This window comes from Thamnophis sirtalis, unplaced genomic scaffold, assembly GCF_051295495.1.
Source record: "Thamnophis sirtalis isolate CommonGarterSnake01/CBP01778 unplaced genomic scaffold, rThaSir2_p1.2 scaffold_2, whole genome shotgun sequence".
Classification (NCBI taxonomy): domain Eukaryota; kingdom Metazoa; phylum Chordata; class Lepidosauria; order Squamata; family Natricidae; genus Thamnophis; species Thamnophis sirtalis.
Genome location: NW_028261382.1, coordinates 159,289,491 through 159,314,043, shown reverse-complemented (window position 1 = coordinate 159,314,043; position 24,553 = coordinate 159,289,491). Strand labels below are relative to the sequence as shown.

The 24,553-nt window shown below is 35.0% G+C and overlaps 1 protein-coding gene across 1 annotated transcript in view; it reads right to left on the bottom strand.

Moving 5' to 3' along the window:
• Nucleotides 1–24,553, bottom strand: part of DOK6 (docking protein 6) — a 180,578-nt gene that overhangs the window by 27,871 nt on the left and 128,154 nt on the right. The window contains exons 5-7 of the mRNA XM_014064247.2: nucleotides 17,535–17,724; nucleotides 13,739–13,877; nucleotides 1,914–2,031 (exon numbers count right to left, since the gene is read on the bottom strand). Coding sequence (XP_013919722.1) covers nucleotides 1,914–2,031; nucleotides 13,739–13,877; nucleotides 17,535–17,724 — 447 coding nt within the window. The remainder of the gene's footprint in view (nucleotides 1–1,913; nucleotides 2,032–13,738; nucleotides 13,878–17,534; nucleotides 17,725–24,553) is intronic.

Sequence of the window (24,553 nt, the reverse complement as noted above, 5' to 3'; positions counted from 1 at the left end):
CTTAAGGCAGAAGCTAACTTTTTCTTTAGACACACACACAAAAAGATAAAAAATGATGGACTGCTTTAATAAATAGAAGAGAGATGCTGAGAACTTTAGAATAGAATAAAATAGAATAACTTTATTGTCACTTGGAATGTACACTAATTGGCATATATTAAAATGAAATTTCATTGCATACAGCTCTTAAAGGGTAACCACCTTCAATATACACTACATAAACATGACAAAATATATACATAATACATACATAATTATGTACATACTCACATATATTATATGACATGGAGAAACAATGCAATCTAGTTTGGATGTAAACATAGCGGGAAAAACTAATCCTGCGAGTTTAGAAGATGGGTGGCATAGGGTACAAAACTGTTACAGAATCTGGTAGGTCTGCTAGAAAGACTTTGAAACCTCTTCCCAGAGGGGAGCAACATAACCAGACTGTGAAGTAGCTGTGTAGGATCTTTAACAATACTTTGAGCTCTAAGCATATAGTGCTTATAAGCAGTAACCTGAATGACAGGAAGCGAGCTTCCTATAATCTTCTTGGCTATCCTTATCACTCTCTGAAAGGACTTTCTCTCTGAGGCACTGCAGCCACCAAACCAATACGTACGTACACATATTCCACAATTTACCAAAATTTCTCCAACTTTGTATCTTAAGAATCAAGTAGAGACACTGAGGGAGATTCCATTCAGCTCTATTTTTCTATTCTTTTAAGCAGAATTGTATTTAAGAAACACAAGGCAGTCACCAAAAATGACCTTGTACTAGAAGCATTTAATTCTTCATGGTATGTTTTTATTTCATCAAATTATGAATGTCCCTGATGATTTAAGGCTGTAGAGAGCTGCACAGGAAGAGAATCTGACCTAAAGACATTGCTTCTGACAGTCCATCACTCTCTTGTAACACATAATTTCATTTTTTTCCTACAAGACATCAGCAAAGAGCCATCTCAATTGAGGATTAACAGCATATTAACTCTCAATCTCTGTACTTTGATTTATATACATAATTGCAATCCCACTTATTAATATACCATGAATATTATACCAGAAGTATATTGTTTGGCAGGTGTTATCAACTGTAATAATTTTTTATTGTGCCAATGTTGGTAAGTTAATAATTACACATGTGTGTTTCAGTGAACTACTCAGATAGCAGACCGAAATGATGATAAAGGCAAAAGATAATAATAAAGTAACCAGAAGTCATGTAGGCATAAAATGATAATAATTTTGGTAACTAAACTGGACCTTATGTACAGTCCAACCTATAGTTTTTACCTCTATCTGATTTGAGTGAATGAAGACATATATAGAAGAAGCTGCATATGTGCCTATATTTCTCTCATTTTTCAAACACAAACACCATCATTGTTGTTGGGTGTTTTTGATAAAAATACAACTAGCAGTAAATAATTCCTCTGGTAAATTCCAAATAACCCTTCCACATTAGTTGCCAAGGCTCAATATGTCTGTCCATCTGTTCATCCATCTGCCTTAGTAATCTAAATGGTAAGAAAAACAATTTATGACGTGACCCTAATGCAGGGATCAGCAACCTGCAGCTCTGGAGCAGCATGTGGCTCTTTCATCCCTCTGCTGCAGCTCCCTGTTGCTGCACCACAATTGATAGGGCTAACGCTATCCCTAACCCTTTTCCTTTTTGGTAGAGGAAAAAGGATGCCGTGCTAGAAGAAGACTCTATGGTGGGGGAACCAGACTTCCAGTCAGCAGAGGAAAAAGGATGCTGTGCTAGGACACTTTATGATGGACTTCCAATTGGCTCTAGAGTTGAAGGGGGGGCTTCCGTTTAGGACCTTTGTGGCTCTTTGAGTGTTTAAAGTTGCCGACCCCCTGCCCTAATGGACATACCTTTTCACTGTTCAAGCATCTTACCTTGTAAACTATATATTTCTCCCACGCTGTTCTGCCGAGTGATGTGATGCCAGTATGCACTACGAGGAAGTGAGATTGACTTAGGTAATGTCATTGGTTCAGTCAAACTGGTCTGAAGCTGCAAAGATAAAGTAAATACACCATAGCATGTTTTTCAGTAATTTGCCATATGTGTTTCAGGATAACATTATCACAATCAATTTATTAAACTGATATACTTAACTCACAATCAATTATATTTTATTGTGTCCACTAATGCTGAAAAAAGTTTGATGAAAATCAACAAATCAATACCTTGTTCCTTACATTTTCAAAAAAAAAAAGCCAATTTGCTATAGTGGTTAAGGTTTTGGTTTAGAAAGCTGGAGACTGTGAGTTCTAGGCCTTCCTTAGGCATGAGAAGCTGGTTAGTGAGTTTGAGCCAGTCACAGTCTCAGCCCTACCTATGTCACTTTGTTGTTATTATGAGGTAAATAGAAGGCAAGAATATTAGGTATTTTCGCTGCCTTGAACTGTTCAAAATATATGAAAAGGCAGAAGATCATCATCATCACCACCTTCAGTCCAAACTCAGCAGGTAACAAGCAATTAATATCCGGGCAAATCCAATTACTACATACATAGCTGGAACAGTGAAGTCAAGCAGAACTAAAAGCCTTTCATAGGAAGATCAGAAAAATAATCGCAATGAATCATGCCCTGCCTCCACGCAGCAATGTTGATGGACTCTACTTACCAATGGGCACAGGTGGCTGTGGAATGTTGCAAATAATTGAAGAGAAAGAAGAAAATATATTGGAAGACTATCTGAAGGACAATGAATCTGATTCCCTGAGACTAGTACACCATGATGGCTTATTGAGAACGAGACCAACCCTTAAGCACTAGTGAATACAAGGATTGAGAAGACAGCAAAAGAAAGCAAATTCCTCTAAAAAGAAGCTGAAGAAACAGTGAGCCACCTAGTTGGTTGCTGTAAAAAGACCACGCAGATGGATTACAAACAATGACACAAAAAAGCACCAACAATGGCACATTGAAATACCGAAAAGAAACACCACTTGCCTACAAGCAAGAACTGATGGGACTACCAATGGACAAAGTAATAGAAAATGAAGTAGCTAAAGTATTCTGGGACTTTAGAATTGAAACATAAGAAAGACCAACCCCCCCCCCCCCAAAAAAAAAACCTCTGGTACTAGAGACAGCAAAATAGAACAGGAAGAACTTGAGAAAATAGAAAAAAATAGAAAAAAATGAGCAAATGGAATTAGAACAACTGCGGCAAAAGAAAGCAAAGGAAGTAGCAACCGTAACAGGCACCTTGGTTTCAATCCCAAAACATCTGGAGCACCACTTGAGCACTGACAAAATCACCATCAGCCAATTTCAAAAAGCAACTCTACATAGAACATGCGATGATACCTTTATCATCATCAAACATTCAGATCCTTAGGAAGGACTTGATAGGTGGATAAAGGGCCAAATCCAGTCCAAACATTTGGCTGATGGTGTGATGAACCATAATAATAATAATAATTGTACTTCCTCTTTGTAGCAAGATACTTGCTACTGTAGTTGCATTTCAAAAAGCAACCTGGCAGGCAAACAAAAGAGAGTTTGCCTTTCCAGTCATAGTTACTTTCAAACCTGTTCAGAAACGTGATGTGTTTTTTAACCCAAGAAATAGAACCGTTAACTACCCATATATTTAGCTGCCTTAATAGCTGTAAGCGAGCAAAATTGCAGATATTGTTCAAGGGATGGGAATTTGAATATAGGGATCTCCAGAACACTATAAACTCCCTATCTGCTCCAAGAACAAGGATATGTGATGTACTAAGAACAATGTCTTTGGTATAACCAGCTCCTAAGATAAATTGTGAGCTATGCACAAAGGTTTGCTCTCTACATATTTATTGTCTTGCTGAAATAGTGGCAGATGGACTTTAGTTGACAGATTTGTTGGTAACAAATAACAAGGAGCATGCTAATCAAATGAAGTAGTGACTAAAGATGAAGGTGAATGAAAGTTACATGGTGTAAAAGCGATCAATTAAGAAGGAACGTGGCACAATATTTTCCAATAGGCATCTCGTGCAATTAGTAGAAAAGGTTTTTTTTTTATAGTGTGAGTTGTGAGAACTGATGTTGAGATCTATGCTTTTCATAGCTACTTTTGGTGACAAGGAAGACTATGAAGAGCTGGAGTCAAGAGGTTATGAATATTTCTTTCAGAAAAGATGCAGTTCCATAAATCCTGAAAGAGGTGGTAATGCATTGTCTTCTGAAGAAGCTTGACAACCTTTGACCAATACCAAACTTTTCCTTTCTGGGGGAGACTCTGGAGAAAGTGATGAGAAATCAGCTTCAGAGGATGATAATATAGGAATCCTTTCCAGCATGGATTTTTATCTTGCAAGTTTCTTAACTCAGTTTTAATCTGTATTTTTATTCATTGTTTTTATTGTTTTATTTTGTTATTGTAAACCACCAAAACTCACTTAGGTGAGATGGACAGTGTAGAAACTTAATAAATGAAAAAAATGATTTGGCCTCCAATTCAACCACCGCAGAAGTGAATCGCCATCCTTGCACTTGCATGCTTTAAAATCTTACAATGGCTGCAATACTCTTCTGTGCCTTTGAAATGGAATAAGCATTTTGAGCTTTTAATTAATGTAAAGGCATCAAAAGATCAGAGGATAACTCCTTCCACTAATTTCTTTTGAGCCACCAGAGCAGCTAGGAGGGGGAGATGTGAAAATTGACCCCACTCTCCATTATTGTAAGGCTCTTCTCTACCTGTTGCTTAATGATTATAAACCTTGCAACATATTTTAGAGGAACCTATCTTTCTAGGATTAGTTCCAAAATTTCAACTAAACTTTACGGTTCCTATATCTGTGAAAGAGACCCCAGACATCTTTTCACTGAAAAGAAAAAAAAGTGAATTGTAGATTTTGTCCAAGCCAGACTGGATTTGTGAGTAAGGCTGAGTAAAACTGGCTTACTACAGCAGCTCTAAAAGGCAGCGTTCTGTGTAAAGTTCATGGACTTGCAAGCAGCAATCTCATTAGGAGGTAATGATTCCGAAAAACAGCATTAATTCTCATGTGGTCTTTCTACTGCAGCCATTGTACAATGATTAAAGGACATCAAGGACGGGACCGAAAAGAACTTATAAGGCTATACGGTCTGCATCTCACAGCCATGCTGCCCTACCACCCTAATTTAAAAAATATATAAAAATACTGTAGATGAATACATGCAGACATGACAATCATTTCAACAACTTTGAGAAGTAGTAGTAATTTACTGATTAGTCTTGTGGCCTTATCAATAAAATACAATAACAATAAAATACAGCATATAGTCTATTTCTGGAGTAAGGTAGGAGGAAACAGTTATAAAATACATATGTGCATAACAAGGTGTCATAATCAGTTAAATAAATCTCCTTTACAGGGTACTATAATGCAATGTACAGGATTCTGAGAACCACTGCTTTAGTTATAAACTTAGCACGTCTATATACAGTATGTATATTTGAGCCCTGGAGTAAATATGAGAATCTGGACTGGATACCCAGTCCCTGGCTGTCGTTTCCAGTAGGGATGATAATTATTTAAGACTAATGGACACATACAATTGACACTTGAACAAAATCTGAGAAATATTTTCAATAGCTGGGGTATTGAGGTTCTCTTGATATATGGCAAGTGGTAGAAGTGATCATATTTAACCAGAGAATCTAACAACTCAAATCTTGCTCTAGAATGGGCCCTTGTTAAAATTTATGTCTGACTCAATGACAGGCATTTTCATGACAGGAATAAAGATCACTTTATTCTTAGCCAACCAACCTAGGAGCTATTTTTAACCAATAATCCTATGTTGTGTTGAACATTAATATCCAGGAGTCTTTATTTAAAAATTTCCTTTGCTGGGAGGCCATTGAAAGTAAATGCTGCATAGAAAACCCACACTGTGAAATAACTGTGAAAAGCTGGGCCATGCTTTTCTATTCTGTTAAGCATATTTTGGGAAGTCTATCAAGGTAACAATATTTAGAATTCTTGTGTATTTTACATTTGATCAATTTCTTTTCAGAAGAAAGCCTCATTTATGAAATTTCTATAAATCAAAGACAACTGCTCCAGAGTAAATTAGATGCACTGGACAGGTATTTTGAGGATTCCAAGGTCTCTTTCTAAAAGTTTCATTTTTTGTCTCAGTTATTCTACTATTTGCACTCAATCCTGACAAGACCGAGTGGCTATGGATGTTGCCTCCCAAGGACAGTTTGATTAGTCCATCCTTATGCCTGGGGGGGTGAAAACCTACTCCCCTCAGAGAGGGCCCATAACTTGGGAGTCCTCCTGGACCCACAGCTGACATTAGAACATCACCTCTCGGCTGTGACCAGGGGGGCCTTTGCCCAGGTTCGCCTGGTGCACCAGTTGCGGCCCTATCTGGATCGGGAGGCACTTCACACGGTCACTCACGCCCTTGTTACCTCGAGGCTTGACTACTGTAACGCGCTCTACATGGGGCTGCCTCTGAAAAGTGTTCGGAGACTACAACTAGTACAGAATGCAGCCGCGCAAGCGATATTGGGTGTACCTTGGTACATCACACCTATCCTCCGCGAGCTGCACTGGCTTCCCATTGGTTTCCGGGCGCAATTCAAGGTGCTGGTTATCACCTTTAAAGCCCTACATGGCCTGCGAGACCGTCTTCTGTCACATACTTCCCAACAACCAATAAGATCGCACAGGGAGGGCCTTCTCCGGGTGCCATCAGCCAGACAATGTTGGCTGGCAACTACCCGGGGGAGGGCCTTCTCTGTAGCCGCTCCGACCCTCTGGAATAAACTGCCCCCAGAGATCCGGACCCTACCCACTCTCATGGCCTTCCGTAAGGCTCTTAAGACCTGGCTATTCTGGCAGGCCACGGGCTGTTGAGCTCACAATTGAGTTCTAGCCCTGATCAGACTGGGTGTATGTTGTGGTCTTTTTAATCAATGTTTTTGTGTTTTTAACTTCTATTTTTAAATGTATTGTTGTAAGCCGCCCGGAGTCCTTCGGGATTGGGCGGCCTATAAATTTATTAAACATCAACATAAACATCAACATATTCTGTGACTGGCTTGCTCATTTAAAAATAAAAATCCCTAATCATAGAGATTATGGCAATATATTAGCCAACAAAGCGCACAACAGATTCTATCCATGGTGCTAATAGCTGGCACTAGGGATATGTCAGTAAATTTCATTTTCAGAAACTGGGAAAAACATGTGGGACATAAAAATTATCTACTTTCCTGGTAGATAGCACTTCTTTTTTTGCTACAGGCAAGGTAAAAATAAATGAGATAAACTATAATCCCTGTATCTTCTCTTGTGCTTCCATTTGGAACAATGTGCACTATGCATGTGCAATACAGATATTGCTATAGTGCTGAATTTTCAGTTTGTAAACACAAAGTTTCAGTAGTTTTGTTGCATAGCATATTTTCCCTGTTGTTCGCAAACTCTGCTGAAGTGAATCTAACAGATTGTTCTTTACTTCACTGATGACATCAGTTCTGTGGATATTTATTCGGACATATTCTAAGAGGTCACACAAAGAATGTTTACATGTTGTTTCCTTATTTCCAATATGACTTTAAAACATATTTTTCCACTAAATCTTCTCTTTTGCAGTTTTCAATACATTGGATAATTGTTTTACCTTCATGGTTCTAGAATGAAAATTATTGTTCCCTAATTCACATGACCTAACTTCACTTTCTATTTTGTGAAAATCAAGATTATTTACATAATCTCAAATTTTGGGATTAATAATGAATATGCATTATAGATGATAGATAGATGATAGATAGATAAGACAAACAGACAGACAGGATGGATGATAGACAGACAGACATAGACAAACTGTATGTAGATATATATCCGTTTCAATTTATCATCAAGTATATAGTGATCCAAAGTATATTATAGAGATGGATTTTCAAAAACGTTTGAAACTCCCTCTCCTAATAGAAGCGCTTATAGATTGGTAAATAGTTATTTTACAAAGTAAAAATAAACAGGCAATTTTCACTTAGGGAAGATATGAAAAATGAAGTCCCCCATAAACCAGTCCACACTGGATAGTGAGAAATTCTGAATCAAGACAAGTACATACTTTTCACAGTATAGTTGAACTGTGAATTCACTAGCAGCTGTTGGGGTAAAGGCAACCAGTTTGTGTGGTTTTAAAAAGAAACTGTGCAGGATCATGGAGGATTAGCTTATTAATAAGAATTAATGTTATGCACTACCTCTTGAATCACAGGCGATGTTTTAAATGCGGATTGCTAGAAGCAACAGTTAAAGAGTTATCTCTATTTCCTGTGAGTTCAAATTTGTGAGCTCCGCAAAGCCATCTAGTTGTCCACTGGGTGACACATAATTCTGGATTATGTTCCAAATATTTCATGGCAGTGTTCCGGATCATTTTATCTCTTTCTGTGTGTGAATGTGTGTGTTCGCATACACAGTCTTAACATATACACAGTCTCTCTCTTATCCACAAGCCGTTTTGGAACTCATACTGAGAGTTCTGCGAGCATTGGTACTACTGTTCATGGATACTTTTTCAGTTTCAGTTCAAATAAGAAAAACTACTTCAACCTCCAAAGTTGCTTTTGAAGTTTTAAAAGCTTCAGTGCTACTGGATACAGGCTATTTGATCTCATACATTACCTAAATGATATCTGAGATCAAAAGATCTTTTTACTGCAAAAGAAAAAAGCTTTTCTTCCTTCAGAAGAAGCAATGGAGGAAATTTTACCTTGAGATGAATAGAATTCTCCCTCAGAAACAAATGTATCCCATATAATGGCACCATTTCTTGCTACTGAAATTGTAGCATTTATTTATACAAAGGACTTGGTCTAAATGGTAAAAGATAAAAGCGGGCCCTTGAAAATTAAAGGTCAGTATAGTAATATTCCATATTTGCCTTAATGTATCATCAGGGAGATTGACATGGTGCATGGTTTAATCTCCAATAAACATACATTAATGTAACTTTTCACAGTTGCCTCTTTTTAGTTAATTTATTCTGGGTTTTTTTTCTATGTTCTCTTATTTTGGCTCCTCAAAGTATTTATTTAAATGTTCCTTTAAAGCTGTAAGGTCTTTAGGGCAGAGACTGTCTTTTGCTTATGTTGCCCTATGAAGAGCATATTGACAGCTGGCTATTTATCACCTTAGCAACAGAATGCACCCTGCTCTGTTTTGTTTCAGTACTATAAATATTCTGCATCAGATGGTAGCAAATTGAAGTGCATCCTCCTCCCTTGCAAATAATTTGTGCCATCTTGGGTAATACAATATTAATATTTGCATCATTGAACACATTTCAAAATTCTAAAATATCACTTGATTTATTAGGAAAGATACTACTGATGACTTGTTTGACATAATGTATCCTTCATCACTGTATTATATAATACAATCTCTTTAGGTCATCATTGACATATCCTTTCAAGTAGAGGTGGGCAACACCTGCAGGCTGCATTCACTCAGAGCTAAGCTACTTGAGGCTATGATTAGTGGGAAAAGTACCACTGATGAATCAAAAGAGGACAGGTACCAAGACAATTATTTCTTGTTGACAAATCTTTTTTCTCTCCTTTTCTCCCTTCCTTCTGGATCATTCTTGCCCAGAGATTTGAACAGACATTTTCCAGAGGGTTTTAAAATCAAGGGCCACAATTGTCCAGTCTGCTTTAAAAAAAAGAATAGGTGTCAGCGTCAGAATGGATCTAGGCTGCCGCAGCCATCTTTTCATTTCTCAGTTTACCAGACTGTATGGCGGAGAGAAGATGCTTGGAATGTCAGACTACACAATAACAACAGATCGTCCCATGGGAACCAAGGTCATCTCAATAGGTGCTGGCCAGCAACTGGAAGGAGTTGCCAGAGAGATGCCAGAACACATGATTGGACAATGTGACCTGTGACAAGGAGGAAGGGGAATATCTATTCTTTAATTATACTAAAACCATGGGAAATAGTTCATTTTGCTTTCATACGTGCAGAAATGATGTATTCAATAAAATAGTTCTTTGAGAAATCTGATCGTCTCAGAGTGCTCAGTTGGGTTTGTCAGTCGGAACCTTGACAATAATCTTGTCAAGAAATGAGAATTTACCTCTAATAAAATAGTTGCTAATTGAGACCAATTCAAAGGCAGCATGGAATGCAAAGAATAACTCCACTAGGCAAGGCTGTGTAAATAAAAATTCCAAAGGAAATTAATTATAGAACACATAAGATGCTACTTCATCAGTTCTGTACTTCCTTTTTGTTGCTCCAAATGTGTTTGCTATTATCAAAATCTATCACTTGATGACTCATGTGATCAGTCATATTCTGGCTCAAGAGAAGAATATGCAATATCATAATGGTTTTGCACATTGTACAACTATCCAATTTCCTGCCTGAGGCAAGGATCAGATAGATCAGTCAAACAGGATGATCTCTCAGTCATCCAGATCATGGTTGTCCAAAAGATGCTTTTTGAAGAGGCAACTGGACTTTTTCTTTGAAGACATTTTACTTCTCATCCAAGAAATGTCTTCAGATCTAACTGGATGGTGGGAATAGAAGGATTTATATTGCAGACAGCTCGTCATTTCCATTCTTTTAGACAGTCATTGAGGCCACTTGGAGATTTATATGTGTTCTCAGGGTCACCTGAGTAATGCAAAAGGGTGTGGAGCCTTCTTGGAACTGCTAAAAGGACTGTGTTGTAATAGCAGTAGACTTATATACCGCTTCATAGGCCTTTCAGGCCTCTCTAAGCGGTTTACAGAGAGTCAGCATATTGCCCCCAACAATCTGGGTCCTCATTTTACCCACCTCGGAAGGATGGAAGGCTGAGTCAACCCTGAGCTGGTGAGATTTGAACCGCTGAACTGCTGATCTAGCAGTCAGCCTGCAGTGCTGCATTTAACCACTGTGCCACCTTGGCTTACTTACAGGTACTTACACAGTGTAAGTACATGATGTCTACAACACAGTCCTTTTGAGAAAGGGCTGTTCAATTTTGACATTAGATGGCCTCTTTACCCCCTCTTGTTTGAAAATAACTTTTTATAGTAACCTTTGTTGCTAAACAAATAGACATAACTCAAGGACTACCTGTGTATCTTTATTTGCAGATAAATGCATAGCTGTTAAAACTATAAGGAATCCATAATATGCAAAGACAGACTTCCTATATCAGCTATGCAGAAATGTTCCAGCAAATAAACTCTAATATGTACCTTGTATATGATTTGGAATGCAACTGCTTATGCATCAACTGTGGATTACATATGAAGAACATATTAGGATAGTAACGTTATCTTGCCATGTTCTTATCAGGTAAAATTTCCACTTATTGCATAATTTAAATATTAAAACAAATCCATTTTTTTTAAAAAAATAAGACAAATAAAATCTAAAGTGTTACTTTTGTTTTAGGAAAACTTAAAATATCCCTTCTTGATTGACCTTCAAGGTTTTTAAATCAAAGAAAGAAAAAAATCATACAGTACAAAACAAACAAGATTTATTGCTGCCTTGGTAGTTGGTATTTTATAAATAAGTCTGCCCACTTGTGCTGTTTGCATTATTTATACAAAATGAAATAACAGATTTTCTTGTGTGAATATATAAACTGGTAAGATTGTATTAATTAAATAAATCCAGCTATGGCTAAATCTTATGCCTTGCAAACCTTAGGCATTTGGCACAATTCAGTTTGTCTACTATAATGATTCCAAATATTTTCCAAGCACAATTCAGATAATAAAATCAGATTTTTAACATTTGAGTAAGATAAGATGCAAGCATTAGAAATGGAAAAGCTTTTTTCTCTGTTCCCTCTTCCTTCATCTCTTCTCCTTACACCTACAATATTCAACAAGAGAGAACCTTGTTGTTTTTGTTGTGGATGATGGACGACCTCTCCCCCTTTCTTTTAATGTAAGATACAATATGATTATTGACATAAAGTATGTCGAAAAATATTTGTTTTCAACCACTTACTGATCAATAGGAAGTCTACATTAACCTGTGTGCTCCTTGTACTTAGCTGTATAACCATAGCAGATATGGCTGAGAGAAGACAAATTCCATTATTAAAAGAATGCAAAGGAAGTAGGTTAAAGGCAAGAAGGTGATTACATAAGAAAAAACTGGCAAGATTAATCTTCCATGAAGAGAAGATATTATTAAGGAAGGGGAGGTTTGCTACTTGTTTTATATATATTTTTAAATTTTTATTCTTATTTTTAAGCACTAGTTATATATTTTCTCTGATAAACAATAAAAAAATTATGAAAAAAAAACACTTGTGACTTTGTTTTAAATTATGTCTGCACAGAACACAATCCTGAAGTCGTTAAAATATCCTTTCCTGTATATATTAATGCAAATATTTATAAATAAATATGGGAAATGAGCACATTATATATACAGCAAATTGAAGTTTTATGTCACATTAGTTATATCTGCCAACCTATACCGAACATCTTAAATTTGTACAAAATTTCCATGTTTCCTCAAATTCATTACATTTTTGCTGTCCCTCCACTACATTAATAAAGATTTATAATAATGACACTACACATATTTCATCTTTCTTGCATCCAACTCTTTCAGTATGTCACATGAATAGTTATTGTGGCTTATTCTAAAATAAAAATTGGACAAAGAAAGGAAGAAATTAGGCTAACACAAAACCTCATAGCAGGTTGTGTGTTGCCTTAATAGTTGATTTGTGGTGAATGAAACTTAAGATTCCATAACATATTTAATTTCAAGCAATATTTGAGTTCTATGGACTAAATTATAATTCACTACAAATCTCCTCCAAGGGTGACTTGGTTTCAACTATTAACTTGTGTAATTTATGGGAATTGTGATGTAAGTAATATGGAAGCTAACTGGAACATTATGATTTATAATAGGTTTTTGGAGAGACCTTGTTAGTTACTTTCAAACCATATTTAATATATCAGAAATGTCATAGAATGTAAGTTCAATTAGTAAGATAAATTTCACATCAGAACTATTCTTCTGATCAACAGATTTGAAAAGGGTACTTGGCCATACTTTTTTCTCCTTTCTTTTAGAACACTTTAGATCAACTCTCATAACTGGCCAGAGAAAAACTAAAAGGAAATACACAGTAATTTAATGTGCGATAACATATAGCTGCTCTGAAAGTATTGACTTTACCCTAAATGGACTTTTCTATTGAAAGTACCTTGGTCTCCTAGAATTAAACACTTAAGTCAAATTTAGTAGAAGAGAAAAGATCTATGTGAGTCAGTCAGAAAGACAAATTACCTTCTCAATTTGCTGCAAGGCTGCTTGATGAAACGTGATGTAATAAGGCTAGTTACCTAGCAATTCAGAAGTTTATAATACAAAGCCTACATGATTTAAACATTTTCATTACCTTTCTCCTTCTTGATACCATTTTTAAAAACCAAATAAAAATAAAGAACACTGTGATGTCTTAGGTCAGGTGTGTCAAACTCATGGCGTCACATTGTCATGATGTGACATTTTGTGATTTTTTTTTCCTCCTTTGCTAAACAGGGGGTGACTGTGGCCAGCATGTGACACATCTGGCACATCCAGTTTGACACCCCTGTCTTAGATGGTTAATATATACAATAGCAAATTGGTAAGGATTGGCTTGTGGAAGGCCTTCATTTTTAAACTATTACCTGAAATAACTAGGTAATTACCGTAAGGAAGATCTGGTCTTACCCGTGCTTTCTGTTCCATCTCCATCATCAATCTTTCATGTTGCTCAGCTATTGCCAGTGTTGCAGAGTGGACTTTCTGATAGATCATCTCACCTTCTCTTGTCTGAAAGGTAAATAGCCCTTCTCCTGTGTCACACATCCTGAAAAATGTATATACATGCACATTTATATTAAGATGAGTTTCTGTTTTAAAGAATAAAGAAATAACTGAAATACTTTCAAGAAATATCTCACAAATTTCTATGCTTAAATTTGTAGGTGTGTGTTTGTGTGTGTGTATGTGTGTGTGTACACTCATATATACAAACAAGATTATGAGAATAATCAAGAATCTTCTTTAGAGATGCACATATTAAAATATTGAAGGAAATGTCCAAGCCATCACCTTATTTATAACCCCACCCCCACCCCCCAATACCTCAGTAATCACTCCTCATGTTTCTATGTTAGGTCCTGGATTTGGAAACAATAGTTTCACTGTTTGGCAACAGTCCAAAATGAGTTAAGGGCATTAGTTATACCATCCAATATGACAACATCCCATAAAGTTTTGCCTCAGCATATTGTACAGACATGCCAATAAATCCTGATTTAGTGCTAACTGGATATACTGGCCAATTCATGATTAGGGAAATCATGGCTTAGGATGCTGCGTGATGTCCCAATTAATGAGATTTAGGTTAACTGCCTATAGGAGGAAATGCAGAACATGGAGGCAGAGTCAAGAGAAGAATTTTGTTGTTATATTCCCACAAGCAGTGCAGGTCCAGCTCCTTTTGAATTCTGCTAACTCTTATCTAGCACAAATTTAGTACTGATTGTTAATTGATTAGATTCTTGTATATAAGCATGAATAATAAATCAGCTTAACGGGAACTTAACACTTAGTCCTGATTCTCCACACCTGACACTGCCTACAATTATGTTATAAGATTTAGATAACAAAAATCAAGTCTATATAATTTATAATATAGAGATACAGGATTGAAGAAACACACTGTATTCTCAAGAACAGCTTTTCTTTCAACTGTAAAGCAGCTGTTCTATTTCTAATATATAACAGTTAACTTCCTGTGGAACCCATCACATCCCTTCAGTTCCCAAACACAAGTTTATATTCAATATGTGAATCTCAGAGAACAACATATTTGTGAGCCCAAAATTATGGTCACCAGACATACATCATTGTGATTAAATACTGTAGGTCACCATGTAACGGCTCACAATTTTACAAACTTTTTTGCAGCAATTATGAGAACGTGATGGACATTAAACACACGTGGCAGTTATTAAGTAAATCTGTTTTATCCAAGTGCCATTTTTTGTTGGAAACCCAAAATAAACTCTAGAAACAGGCAAAAATCAACAAAAAACATGGTGGTATTACTGTGAGACACTGTGAACATCCATAACTATGCTCCAATTGCCAAGTACCCAAAACACTGTATGACTACTGGAACAAGGTGTAGGAATTTGGACATTGGGCCTTGAGCACCTATTAGGGGATCTGCATAACTCTGATCAACCACTAAGTCACCGGTCATTAAGCAAGGACTGCACTGTAGGAAAGATAATTCTGGTGCATAGAAATATACAAATATATAACCATGAACATTGTTTTAAAAGTTTCTTCAAAAGTTCACTTAAAAAGTTTATATGCAACAGTGGCATGAAATCAAAGTTATTTACTTAGAGGTAGACTGTTGCAATGCAGGAAAAATACAGAAATGTTTGAGAAAAATAAAAACACAGTATATAACCCTATGGATCTAATTTTAGGATGGGATAGTCAATAAACTAAAGGTTAAAGCCATGAAAGATCATAGTTAAAGTTAGCAAAGGTTAACCAATAAAAATGAAACTGAAGCCCAGAAAGCTATTAATCAGTTGACAAGCCCTAAAGGTGAAAAAGGATCACAGAAGTAAAGAAGTCTGTAAATCAAAATGAAGATTAATCTATTTAAAAGTGAACAAAAAGCTCCAAGCAAAACAGATCAACTTGTGAAGATTTTATTCAGCTCTTATCAGTTGCCTTTATCTTTTATTCAAACCAAGGAATCTTCTCTACAAAAATAAAATCATTATTACCTTATGAGTGTACTTTGTGGACATGATTCATATTTGAAATTTGAAAAAAAGAAGAAGTGATAATCTTGGATATGGACCAGTTCACTATGAGTGGCTTATTTTTTTTTTATTATTCCTTCCTGCTTTAACGGATTACTCATAATACCTGTTTTCATAATCTATCATTCTGTGAGATTTTGTTTGCCATGTATAAATGGCTCAGTGCATTGCTTTCCTTCAGAGTAATTCTGTCTACATCTGTTACATTCCTGTGAGACTGAAACTCAATATACAGATACTGGACAGAAAACTAAGGCAACTCAAAACTTAATTGGCTTGGATTAAGCACAAAATGATGCTGATTGATCAGCTGCTCTGTATATTTGGCTACTGAACAGGAACAATCCTTTTTTTTTCATCAGTTCCCATCTGAATAATTGGAGGAATAACATCCCAAATAGTGTTTCAAATTAGGAACAGCCAAAAGAAATAAGGCACAACAGTTTAAATACCAGCTTCTGTGATCAACAGAAGTATGGTTGATCATGGAAGCTCCATCCTTTGTGTGTGTGTGTGTGTGTGAGAAGTACAGTAAACCTTTGATTCTCCAGTCCAGGCCTTCATGTGGTAGACTTAATTGGATTGTACCCCCAAACATAGGAGAAAAGCCCACACTTTCCAAAGCAGCCAGAATAATTGTCATTTGCCTTAAATGGTGCAGCTGATATAAACAATCTATGATGACTTGATGGAATATCTAATATGTCAATTAACCAACTGATATTATCGGATGCCTGACGCCCTTTCATGAAACCAGATTGTGTGCGAAAGATTACTGAAGTAATGCATTTTGAAAACTTTATGCCAAGGCTGCTGTCAACATTTTAGCAAGTATATTTAGAGCTAAATTTAGGATCTGGAGAAGAACTCTTGTCACTTTTCATTGATTTAATAGAATTAATTACTGAAGAGAATACCATGCTGTTAAAGAGACATCTCAGTCACAGTAATCTTTGGATGTTTTATCTAAAAAAAATTTTAGTTTATTCCATGAAGATGCTTGAATCTAGATTATGCAGTTGACTATAAAAATATAAAGTATTACTAGTTTTTTTATTGCTTTTATCCTGAAAAATCATTTATTGCAGGAGTATCATTTGTTGGTATAGTTTCAACCTAGAAGGCTATTTATTAATCAAATTTGTATACTGCCATAATTCACAAGCACTCACATACTCTCACATATCCTCCACAACCTGTACCTCTTATGCACCCTTTGTCTGTTTTTTTTGTAGATCTTTACTTATTATTTCCCTCTATCCATCATGAATTAATTTATTTGATAGGTTTGTCAATCACAAATCAATACAAAATAATAAAAATTCTATAAGAATTACAGTGTGCCTAATAAGGCATTTCTGAGTTTAGGATATTAAAAATACAGTCAACATTTTATTAAAAACTGATATTCTACTAATTCTTCACCAGACAAACCCAAATGCTTAAAACCAGGATGTAATGTCACATAACTATAGTTTGTAGACCTGAAATGCAAATTAATTAAAACAACAACAAAAACTTAAACATATAGAAACAATTTTGTTGAAAATAGGTAAAGCAAATATTCTTCGTACTATACTGTACCATGCATGACAAGGCTGACCTTGGCAATAACACACAATTATTTGAATGTAAAGTATGTTATTTGAGTTCTATGAACTGGTACTTACCTTCCAGATTCAAAAGTGAACCATGTTGAATCACGCCCATATCTTCTCAAAGAACTGAGAGGCCACATGACCAGTTTAACCTTAGCATTATGGATATCCCAGAGATAAATGTTTTCATGTGTGATCTGCATCGTACATTCACCGTAGATATCTAAATTTGGTGTAGGCATAAGATATACATTGAATCGTTCTGGAAGACAGAAACAGAAACAATACAATCGTAGTAAAAGGTGTGAACTGGCTTGAATTATGACCACAATTTCCATTTTGCCTATTGACTGAAGCATTATTAAAATAAACTTATTTAAAGGAGGGCATAATGGATTTAGAGGACAGGGTTGTATTTTATTCCTACCTCATATGAAAGAAGAGTTGAGACCCTGTTGATGAAATAAACTTTTCCTGTTTTTATGACCTTTATAAAATCATATAATCACTTTCCTTTTTTAGCATTTATAATTTCAATTAGTGCCTTTAGTTAGGAAGATGCACCTGTTTCCCAGATTTAAAGAACTTGGCACATTTTAGTAACAGACTTGTAATACATACTTTAAGCTTTGAAAACTATAGTTAAATAAAAGAAAATATTGGAATTAAACTCTGTTTTTGTCAAGCATTCAGTTTCCATGTTTTCTTTGTATAGATGAAGAAAGACAGATAAAATATATTTCTCAAGTTGTTTTATTACATCACCTCCTAATTAATCTCTCAAAAAAGTGATAGGTAAGCAACTTTTTGTAGATAAACAAAGTGCTCTGTCCAAAGCCATTTATTTAGTAAGCCATTTATTTAAGCCATTTAATTTATTCTTATTGACTAGATGCCTGCTATTATATGAATTTATAATTTCAAATTATATAATACTAAAGTTCTAGACCCAAAGGTGCTTTTTCAAAAGGCAACTGGACTTATTTGCTTTGAACACTAAGCTGGAAATACACATCAGAATGTGAAATATTAGACACTGAACAGGAACGAAAATTTGAAAAAAAAAGCAATTAATGAACAATTCCATGTACAATAATAATATTAAAGATTTCAAGCTAGGACTAAAGTTGCATATATTAATACAACATATACAAATATTTGTCCCTCAGCCTCAATATGTATATATTGTCCCTTAGCCTATTTGATTGTACTTTATTGAAAAGTTCTGATGTTAATTCACTCAGTGTTATACTTTCTATATAGATGTCCATATAGATGTTTTTCTCACTAACCACATTAATGATGTACCGGGCCTGTAAATAAAAAACACCTGTGGTGATTATGAGAATATATTTTGGTTTTTTATAGTTTTCAAAATCTTAATATATTGCCACCAAGTAAGGCTTCTTCCATTACTTAAGTATACTGTGCAACCACTCCAGTTTTTGTGAGGTTTGTTTAAAAAAAAAAACCCAATGCAAACACTACTTAAAAAAAGTGAGTCCATTCATAATTCCTACTCACATTTTCATAAACATAACCTGTGGATTATATTACTAAAGCTATGTGGTCCTACCATGTATATAGATGATATTAAAGCTATTAAAGCTTGTTAATTATGGAAAGCTGATTGAAGTATATTCTGATTACAATATTAACTGGAATTAACTTAATCCACTAATCTATTTATTTTACTGTATCTGTAGACTATTGTAAGAGATTAAGAATTAACAATTTGTATAATTCTATAAAATACTTGGTTTTTGCATTTTTTCAAAGTTAATCACAATATGTTGCATTAAATACTTTCAAATGTTTGGATGGAGCTTCGAAAGACATAACTTGACAGTTAAAAATACTATTGGGTCTTTTGGATAGGATTAATGTTGCTAAAATGTGTTTTATGTCAAGATTAATATATATTTTAAGAGACATCCAAAATATTAGATATTTCACATATAGTTTAACTTAATTAGATTTTTTTTTACAGCAGGAGATTTGTTTTAAAAAATTGCAGTCACTTTGTAAGGATTTTCAACTATATAATTGGGCTTTTATTTTTATTTATTAGACTACACATTACAATTGTTTTCCTCTTTCCGTCTATTTGAAAGGAAATATGTAAAGTCTTTGAATCTCTGCAAGCATTAGGGAATGTGTATTCTAAACTAGGATTTTATTATAATTTGAAAAATGCTAAGCCTATTTGGTTATTTATAGGTAAGTGGCAAGTTTTGATCACAAATTACATATGAAGAGAGCAATGGAATAACTGAATTTTAAAAATAATGGGACAGGTTTTCAGTTGGAATGTTTGGGCTAACAAGGGATTAACATTTTAAATCAGTTGATTCTTAATAGTTGGTTTAAAGTTTTCAGGTCTAATTTGCTTTCAATATACACACGATAATGTATGCAACTGAAAGAGGTATTAACTAAACTGCACGGCCTAGGTCCGTGATGGTGAACCTATGCCATCAACTCCAGCACGCATCGGCCAGCTGATTTTCAGCCTTCCAGAGGGCTGGGGGACGCCATTTTCAACCTCCACAGGCTTCAGGAAAGTCTACCAGAAGTTCAGAAACAATCCATTTCCAGCTGCCGGAGGGCCTGTGGGGGGGGGGGGCAGGGGAGGCCGTTTTCGCCTCCCCATGCTCCAGAAGCTTTCCTGGAGCCTGTGGATGGTGAAAATGCCCCCTCGGGCTCCCCAGAGGAAATACCAAGCTCAGCTTGGAGGTGAGCAGTGCAGTGCGTGTGGGGAGAAGTGTGTGTGGGATTCTACATGCATACGCATGCGGGGGTGCACTTTGCATTATGGGTGCCGGCATGCATGCATGCTATGACATGCATGCACTTGCATTTTTGTCACCCAACAATAAAAAGGTTAGTATCACTGGCCTAGGAGCTTTAACATGCTCTGGGTCCCTTGCAACTTTGGTTTCTTTCAGAGAGGCTGCACTTTAACAGAAACTCACAATCTTTTTAAAAATTATTAAAAATTCAAATGAAAGGTAAAAATCAATTATTTATCTGCTCTGTTGCAGAAAGAGTTGGAATAGTAAATTTTGGAAAATCAATCGATTATTTCAGGAAAATACTTTTTTTGAAAAAAAAATGTTTGTTTTGAGGCATGGCCAGTGCTCTTTGAGAACACTAAAAGCTCTTTAAAAACTTACAAAATGTATATTGATAAACTAGATCAACTTTTTGTGGAATTCAAAATCATAACACAGTAGTCTGAGTGGAGACTACTCTGTCAATGTCCTATATATTTTATTTCACAGTTGTGACTGCAATTAACTCCCAGATGGCATCTGTTAATTTTTGTGAATAGTTTAATTTCAGAATGAAGTATTTTATGAACAGTCTTTGATACATCAAATCAAATTAAATTAATCTTTATTACAGGTTTAGTCCAAGATATATCAATTAGTATGATAGGGAGGGTTTTTGATATCTTTTTCCTTAAAATTTGATTCAGTAAATCAGGGAAAAATATTTATTGCCATGTTAAATTATTTGAGATTATTATTAGAAAAGAACATTCGGGAAACACAGTTTGCTCAAAATGTCAAGATACAATTGTTGAACATCAGTGTCTTAAGCTGAGTTGTCCTTAAAAAGAAAAAGTCCTGATTAGACTGAACATCAGCTGCGAAACAAAGAAACAGAATCAATAGTAATTATCCAAGTGGATAAGAGTGGAAGACAAATAAAAAGTATGCAGTGAAATTTAGAAGAATTAGAACTACTGATAAAAAAAAACCTAGAAGTTTCATATACCAAGCCACTGGGTAAACATGACTATCACAAAGAGATCTTGCAGTAAATCATTTTATTATATTCTTGTTTTGTAACACTAATGGCATTAAACATACAAAAAAACCCCCAACAATACTCCTACTCCAGATCAATTCCAATTTTATTCATTGTAATCCAGAACAGAGTAAAATATACAAGAGTGGTAAAAAAAAGAAAAGAAATACAGATGTACATATCCTGACTTGTTCAAAAACCTTGCTGAGAAAGCACAGTCATAAGGTGAATCCTTTATGCTATGAAGCAAAATGTGAATTTAAGAATCAGCTAAAGGAATTGAAATGTAAAATTAATGTGAATTAATAGAAGCTGAAATAAATGGGAGTAAATGTGACAGCGTAGAAGAACATGTTCGATCTCATCCAGTTCACAAAGGCAAAACCCCTGAGAGATTTTACAAAACTAGCATTGTAAAAGAGCCAATGATAAAATACCTAACCAGAATTCAAGTATGCTCCTAATGTTTGGGAGATTTAGACAAATACATATAAATTGCTGGACTAGAGCTTTAGGAATTCCTGAATAGTAAATGCATCTCTGAGGTTTGACTCCATTCATTTTCAATACTGAATGTACGGAACCCGCCACCCTTTTATTTTTTTTTATTTTTTTTAGCAAAATGGTTGTTTTGACTCAGCTCAGAAATGTAATTATATCTTAAAGAAAAAGAAGAAAATGCAGATAAAATTCAAATGACAGGCAAGCCTTAATGTGATAGTATGTGATAGTGAATGACATTCATAAATAAATATAATTAATAGAAGAGGCATATAAGCATGAAAAACAAAATATTCTTGACAACTCTGCACTGGCTTTAAGATTCTGATTCCATAATATGAGCTCATTCATAATAAATGAGTAATTTAATGGGTTAGTTGGCAACCTAGTCATACATATTTGCAAATGAGATTTTAGGAATAATCCAAGAAATAAACTATAAAAGAACAGGCATCATCATCTGTTCTCCAGATGGTTTGGGCTATAATTCCATCACTTGCTGCCCAGGGCTGACGAAAATTGTAATTCCAAACATAAGAAATATACTTGGTTGTACAATCTGGTTTTGTAAGAACAATATTCTTGTTTAGATGACCTACCTAATCTGTGACTGTTCTGCAATATGGATGAGTTTGAAGAGTAACTAATCAAGAAATATTCATATGAAAATGAATGGAATTATGTTAACTAACTTTGGTTAGAATAAAAGCATTCTCTGAATTTATAATTACACAGAATTGAATTTGCTATAAATCAGAGAACGATCTATTTATTCCTTTTTTTTCTTTCAGTACAATATGTTATGTACAATTTTAATACTTTTTGCAACCTTCATTTCCTCTGTTCAAGAGCTATATTGCACAGAACTTTTTTTTAAATATGGATATTAGCATACAATTATTTTACATTTCCTGATTCATATGAACACCTATCTATCTATATAAAAATAACTCTGTGTGTGTGTGTGTGTGTGTGTGTGTGTGTGTGTATGTGTATTCCAGCATAACTCTGGAACGCCTCAAGCAATTTCAACCAAACTTGGTACACACATGACTTACTCTCTGGAAACAAATACTGTGGGGATAAGACACCCCTAACACCTCTCAGGCTGTGTGTTCTGTTAAGATACAGCCCGGTGTGCCTTAAAATGGCTTCTACTGTACTGCTGTAAAATGGCTTCTACTTTACAGTGCAGTGGAGTTCCCATGGTAACGTCTTCACAGTACTACACAAGGGGAAATTATGTTTGATTATTTTCGAGGACAAATGTATGGATTAGGATAAATAAATACCCAGGCAATGCCGGGTTATCAATTAGTTAAAAATAAATTGAAGAAATTTCTTTTTCCTTTAAATTTGTGTGAATAATATGAATTAGAAAAAGGGTGTACTCCATTAATGATATCAGACTAGTTTTGGCTGGCTCTAATTTGACTGAGTGGTATGTGAAGATAGCTACAGATAGTTTATTAGTAGTTTAAATTGAGACATGGACGGTTCCTCCTGTGCTGGATTTCAGAAAGGCCATCACAATTTAGATTCTTCAGCAGACCTTTGGGCTAAGAAAGTGAGCTGTGCTTTCTGTACAGTAATGTGGATTATAAATAATAAACATAAAGTTTATCTCTGCAAAATTGTTATCTGTGTAGAAAACCTTTTGTGTATATATGATAGCTTATGTAAGCCACTCACAGTTGGTTTCAACTGAAGTGACAGATCAGTTGCATAAAAGCTCTGCAAAGAAATATTAAATTTGATCCTCTGCCAAGAAAATAATAACATTCAAGCTAACAATTAAAATAGTAGTTAAAAAGCAGACTAACCCTTGTCCGCCTCTTTGAATTATTTCGCACATAAAACTGATGAATTGTATTAAAATCTGATCTAGTGGTTTGGTCTAGTGATTAAGCACCAAATTGGAAACTGTGAGAATGTGAGTTCTAGTCCTGCCTTAGGTGAAGAAACTGGCTGGATGATTTGGAGCAATCATTCAACCCAACTCAGTTCACAGGTTTGTAGTTGTGAAAAAAAAGGAGGAGTAAGGAGTAGTAGGCCTTGAATTACTTATAAATAAACTATAATTTAAACCATGATTTTTTTAAAAAAAAGAATAAGTTATCTGTGATTGTGAGTTTCTTAAATACAATTCTGACTTCAGGCTAGGACACCATTTAGTTGTCAGAAGCCCTTTTTGCAATGAAAAATTCATCAAATGCATCCTAAGTATTATTGAATAAAAGGGAAAACATTTCTAAACTAAATTATTTCATTAAATAAAATCTCATGAAACTCATGAATATTTTATCCAATCCTCTGAATGTGCATTTATATCTTGTTTTTTCTTGATAGAGGTAGCAAAGCACAGCTAGGTTTCCATGAATGTTGCATTACAACTTTTGCTTTGATGTGCAAGTAAGAAGTGAGTTGCAGCAATTTTTTTAAAAAAAATATGTGTTTGCAAAAAAAAAAAAAAAGATATTTCAATGCATTTGCTAATGCTCCTGTTATAGATGGTTTATCCAGTCCTGATACCTGATTTAAATTTATTAATAAATATTTTGCATTGTGTCTTGCTGTGTGTAGCAACCGTAATGCCTGCTTTTCTTTTTAGAGTTAAGGTGACAGCTAGCTTTAGCTCTGCTAATTTAAATGCAAATTTCAGCACTGGGGGATATTTATCAAAATTGCAATGTCTGGGGTAGTGAAACTAATGATTCAATTCTGCATATTACTAAAACATCCATTTGTTCAGGTCTTGAATTTAAATGCTGCTG